The sequence below is a fragment of the Dermacentor albipictus genome, chromosome 3, assembly GCF_038994185.2.
Source record: "Dermacentor albipictus isolate Rhodes 1998 colony chromosome 3, USDA_Dalb.pri_finalv2, whole genome shotgun sequence".
NCBI lineage: Eukaryota > Metazoa > Arthropoda > Arachnida > Ixodida > Ixodidae > Dermacentor > Dermacentor albipictus.
This window is the reverse complement of record NC_091823.1, coordinates 9,721,501-9,727,500: the sequence shown is the minus strand read 5'-3', so window position 1 is coordinate 9,727,500 and position 6,000 is coordinate 9,721,501. Positions and strand designations below refer to the sequence as shown.

Here is a 6,000-nt window from a genome sequence, read left to right as displayed (position 1 = left end):
AGCGGAGGATAGATGGGCTGCGCTTTTGGGCAGCCCCGAACTCAACGACCAAACCCTGGCCGTACAGAGTGCCCGCGATCGGGCCGTCAAGCTCGACTTGGCGGTCCCTACGTGGGACTAGCCGGGTGGCGCGGGGTCTCCCCTGCGTCTTCTCTGGACCGAGATAAAGTTACCTCACTCACTCACTCACTCACTCACTCACTCACTCACTCACTCACTCACTCACTCACTCACTCACTCACTCACTCACTCACTCACTCACTCACTCACTCACTCACTCACTCACTCACTCACTCACTCACTCACTCACTCACTCACTCACTCACTCACTCAGCCAGGACCCTATGGAACGTGCACCTTCCAGAAGCACTGGCGTTCAAAGCTGATGAGACCGTTAACTGGTCAGTGGTCGACATCAGCGAGATAGTCTTAAGAGTATTGCTGAAAGCAGGGAAGATATGATGCCGGGGTCGTTACAGGAATAGATAACATTAAAATACAGAGATCTTTTAATTAAGAGAAAGAGTATGAAGTAGAGATAGGCAAAGTGCGCGCCTCTAGAAATCACCATCACCATTGAATTATGGGGACTGCAGCACGTGGTCTCCCTTCCGACACTATGAAAGCATGACGCTTTTTTTTTTTTTCGGGGGGGAGGGGGGGGTGAGCTGCATGCATGATGCATAAATTGACGATAAAGGGACCCTCCCTTTCCCCCTCTATCCTCTGATCTTTCATTCCCCGCCCCCATCCCCAGTACGCTGCGCCGTGCTCCCATATGGGCTGCAGAATTGAGCGTACTTTCCCTCTCCCAAATCACGAAGAAGAAGAAGATAAAGGGAGCACGGTTGTGCATTAGCTGGGTGCAGTCGTTGACACTGTCAAACGCTTAGCGTTCCTTGCATGGTTGCACAAGGTCAGGGAGGCACGTTGGGTACAGATATTTGAAAAGCTCACGCAGGCGTTATCGGCCAGCTGTAACAGAAACAAAAGGGAAGTGGGTATACGTTGGTCAGGAGGTGTAGATACTGGCAAAAAGCTTTTGGAAGGCTTAGTCCGTCCCATGGTATTCCAATAGCGCGAGATAGGCGACAAAAAAGTAGACATGAGCGCTACATACCAGCTTATCCGCAACACAATAAGCGCCATAGAAGCTGTCGTTCAGAAAGCAAAGTTCAAAGCACTATGGAACGGGAAGTCAGGCGTATACAGGTCATTTACACTGAGACACAAGAACGGAACTAACGACAAGAAGTGTCACTTCTATCAGGACATTTTTGTCAGTTTTCCTAGAACGGCCTAGCAGTGTTCTTTTTTTTTCTGTAATTGGAATAGGTTGCCAACCGACACACGAATGAGAATGTCTGAAAAAGCGCAGGCCTAGTACAGGAATTGTAGCAGTTGCTTACAGAACTTATCAGCCTTAAGCCATACGTGCATAACTTCCAGTCTGATCAGTCCGAAGATAGGAGGGCAGAGGAGCAGCAGATGTCCGTTGTATATATGCTGTAGCAGATGACTATGTACTGCAGTTAGCTAAGCTTGCGACAGAGCTCAAGGGTGGGGAAAGGGCGAGGTTCGTCAGCCCACCGAATCCTCAACTCCTTTCGTGCCTAATGGCGACAGGTGCGCATCTGGAACCACCGCGAGTCGTCGGCCGCGTCCCTCGTGCAAGAGCTCGCCGCCCGCGGCATTCCGGCGCGCTACGAGGCGTCTGCAGAGGATGCCGTGCGCGACGCCGACGTCGTCGTCACCGCCACCTCGTCTCCCAAGCCGGTCCTGCAGGCCGGCTGGCTCAAGAAGGGCGCCCACGTCAACGGTCCGTGAGCACTCGCATATACGTGTACGCGCACGAAAACAGAATTGCGCGATGCGCATTACGTGCAGGGTGAGCAGGTGAATACGTGGACGAACTTTGGTGCCGGTAACTCCTAATTCTACAGCGGTTAGACCTTGCCCGCTTAATTCAATTGTGTGCGAATGCCCCGGTCATGTCAGAAATGCAGTACAACTTTGTTGGACGAGTTGGTTAAACACTGTTACGAAATGTATCTTAATTAACGCGACAAAAAAAATAAGAAAGAAGAATAAATACGACGATGGCAAGCTCCTATAGGTCTGTCACTGTCGCGTCTCTTGTGTGTGTTGTTTTCGAACTCATATTGTATGGGCAATTCTACTAATTCCTCAGTACGTAGGCGTGAAGTTGATGCGGTTTGCGCAGGGTTCACAAAAACCAATAATTTGCCTGCGTGACATCAAGCGTTCTTCTGCTTACTCTGAGTAATTTAGGCAGGTTGTTTCAAAGATTGTCCGTCAGGCACAAAGACTGTTATTTCAGAGTCCCTCACTATGGCGTGTCTCATAATCAGGTCGTGGATTCGGCACGTAAAACCTCATAATTAGATTTTTTTTAAGCACAAAAACAAATATTAAGCATGGCTGGTGAATGTATTGGCTATACGATCCTTGAAAAGCTCCCCGCATTTGTGTTGGGGCATTAGATGGCTTACACGCTGAAAAAAGTCGCGCAACCGAAGACAGCACGTCGTAGAAGGCAGCCGACCTTCCACGATCTATGCTCATCACTTGCAGATCGACGCATCACAAGAATTCCGCGACGCTTCAGCGATCTCGCAGGTGATGCTCTACGAGGCTTTCTTGCCCTCGGTGAAGCCCGAACTGAGGCTAAACTTTACACTTTTGGAGTTCGGTATACCGAAGCGTCCGGTGGCGGAAGGCCGGTGCACTTCGATCCGTGACGTCATGCTACCTTGCCCGACTGCCATAGAAGCTGATGGGGACGCTCCCGAGTAAGCCTGAACCCTGTAGCCTGTCGACAAAATTCTCAGACCAATCGTTCAGCCCTTCAACAGTGGGAAGCTGAACTTGGTACAGTCTGACAAAGAAGGAGTGTTTTTCGTGCTTCCAAAAGTTCTCTTTAAAAAAAAAAGCACTCCTTGCCATTGAGAATTTTCGGCCTGCGGATGTGTCGCCCACAGTAGGTCCAAGGCACAAGCAATAAAACTCCTCAAGAAACTGAAGCCTGAGGCCTTACAGAAAGCCGTAAAACAAAGTAAGGAAGATGTGCTAAGTGTGTTTTTTGCGGCTAAGATTCGCAAGCCAGAGGTCCTATTTCGTGCTATCGTCACAGAAGTAGGCTTATGGCAAATCACGGTTCGTCGGTTCCTGCAGCGCACGTCGAAAACTGGGTACTTCGGATTCTTTCGGCGTCCAGAGCTCCTTGGTAGTGGTAGACTGGTTAAAGTCAAGCGAGATATGTGCCAATGCTGCGATGTCTGTAGATATTCAGGACTTGCTCTATTCTATCCCACACGAGGACCTGTATACAGCTGTACGTGTTCTCATTGAAGAAAGAGGGGAAGTAGTTCTTATGAATTCATGCGCTTTGTCACTTGAGTATTTTATGGAACTTCTTACGTTTTAGCTGTCAGCTACTGCAGTGTCTTTTAACAAGGATGTCTTCATTCAGAAAAGGGCATTTGCATCGGATCTAGGGTTGCTGCTGTACTGTGTCACATGTTTTTATCCGAGCTTGACAGTAATGTAATTCACAGGCTGCAGGACAAGCATATTGTGCGAATTTCGAAGTATGTGCTTTTAAGGTTACATTCCGATGATAGCCTAGAATCATAGGCGAGAAGGATTTTAACGTGTTTTGAGGAGTCTTTTTGGAATCTTAGGTTCACCTTTGAACTCTGCAAAGAAAACTCGATTAGATTTCTTGATTTGGAAACTAGAAATGGCGTCACGCTAGAGTTTTCGCGGCGCCGAGCAAACTGGCTAAGTTGCGCAAAAGCATCACAGGAGAGAAGAAAGATGCGAGTAGTGGTTGTGAAAAGAAGCACACCACTTTTTTTCACGAGAAGTGTGCATCTTCGGTCGTGTATCACATACCTATCTCACGCGGACTGTCCAACGGTGGCCAGACAGGCCGTTGCATCAATGATCGCATGCGTGAGCATCGTTATTTGCTTCCTACACGCACAGGAGGGAACTTGCCCTTGCATTGCAAAAAAACACGAATGCCGATCAGATTTTGAAAATGTAGCGATTGTGGGGAATCAGAATCAGAAATTTATTATTAGAAGTTGGGTCACAATTTCAAGTGCTTAGTATGCAGAAGGAGGTCCCATAGTCAAAGACTGTATCGGGACCTCCTGTACAAGAACAATTATTGTAGTTAACATCTAAAGGCAACAACAGCATATAATAAGGAAGTATACAAGCAACAAGAAAAGAACGGTTACAGAACAAAATACATGATTGATTACAAAAAATAACAAGGTTTAACATCTCATGGTAGCAGCAAAATTGTGCGCGAACAAAATACCAGCAGTTTATTCATTTAAAGCGCAGTAAACTCGAAAGAGAAATAAGCGAAACGCTCCACATCAAAAAGCTAGGTGCGCGTATATGTGCGAGTTGACCTCAGTCCATCTCACTGATAAACAATTTAATTTTTTTTATTTATCGCGTTAGTTCAAGTGTTGTTGGCCTTGTCGGGAGGGGGTGTGGCTAGGTTTTAGGGCGCACCTGGCGTTCCTTTTTGCCATGTGGCGTCGCAGCCAATGGGAATTCATGTACCGTTTCTCTGCTACAGACGGCGGCTTCTTCGCCCAGTGGGCCATTTGATGCTTTCCCATCAATGAAGTCAGGGATATTCGTTCAAGGAAGTGCTGACGTGTCAGTGTCTGCACTCTCACGCAGCGGTGGGCGCTCCCCGCCCCGACTGGCAGGAGCTGAGCGAGGAGTTGATGCGCCAGGCGGTCGTCTACGTGGACAGCACCGAAGGCGCACGCGCAGAATCCGGTGACGTCATCATATCCGGGGTAAGCATCCGCCTTGGGCAAACGTTTTGCCTATATATACAGATAAAGACGGAGTTCAGTGAAAGCTAAAGGTGTCAACCCTGCTACATGAAATCCCTGCTACTTCCTATATGAAAAGGCTGTAGATATAGTATATCCGTCTTGCAGTGTCCTTATAGGGAATAAGCTTTTGCAATTTCGCAAGGCGGTGGAAGTTCCGTGAAAGGAACTGTGTCATTTACTCGATAATGGCGCGTTGTTTCGTGGCGCTACTTTCGTGTCGTTGAGGGAGGAGGAGGAGGAAATAACTTTATTGCGTGTCCTGCGAGTTGGTGGGGAGGGCCAAAGGCCCCGCCTAGGTGAGGGCCAGGAGTTCGCGGGTCCTGGCGGCATCCTCGGCCCGCTGGACGGCCCCTGTCATTGAGGGTTAGTAAGAATTTTTCATGTGTATATAGCGGCGCCCAAAGAAGTGCTGTTTGCATAAGTGTTCCAAACACGTGAAGAAAGCTCGCGCTGCCAATCTCTTTGTGTGTTCGACGAATAAGTCCAGCGTAAATAATGGCTGTGTGCGATGAGGTGTTTGAAAGGTGCGCAAACTGTGATTTTTCGTTGCCGAGAAAGGGCTACACCATGCCCTTCAGACATGAATTGATTCTGTCAGCCGGAAATTTTGTTTCACTAAGTTTCTTCCACCTTCTGCAAAATTAAAGAAAAGCGCCAGCGCCAGGAGAGACTTATAATATTGATTTTGCAGCGAGTTTGACTGGAGTTCATAAATGTTAAGCCCATGCTATACTGACACGCGCATTTATGTTTTCCCGGTGACTGTTTTTCACCGGCTCACAAATGTTACAAACATTGTTCTGCGCAAGACGCACCTTGCTGTATTAGAACTATCTCCGTGCCGCCTTTAATTACATCGTACAAGCAAAACTTCCAAAGTGGGTCGCTTTTGTGACTCCAAGGCAGCCCTTCAGAGTCTGCAGTCAACCTTACAACGCAAGGTTCATGAAAATCTGGTGTTTGACACCAGAGAGGTCCTTCATCAAGTCCTCATAAACGGACACGCCATCATCTTCCGATGGCTACCGGAGCACTGCGGCGTCGTCGGAAATGACCTTGCTGAGGATGCCACCCGCTCAGCCCCTAAGGAAACCTTGACCCTTCC

At 48.3% G+C, this 6,000-nt stretch overlaps 1 protein-coding gene across 2 annotated transcripts in view; it reads left to right on the top strand.

Moving 5' to 3' along the window:
• The window catches only part of LOC135919534 (ketimine reductase mu-crystallin-like), a 32,157-nt gene that overhangs the window by 22,373 nt on the left and 3,784 nt on the right, over positions 1-6,000 (top strand). For both annotated transcript variants that reach the window (XM_065453425.2, XM_070535072.1), the window contains exons 5-6: positions 1,627-1,819; positions 4,732-4,853. In XM_065453425.2, the coding sequence (XP_065309497.1) occupies positions 1,627-1,819; positions 4,732-4,853 (315 nt within the window). The remainder of the gene's footprint in view (positions 1-1,626; positions 1,820-4,731; positions 4,854-6,000) is intronic.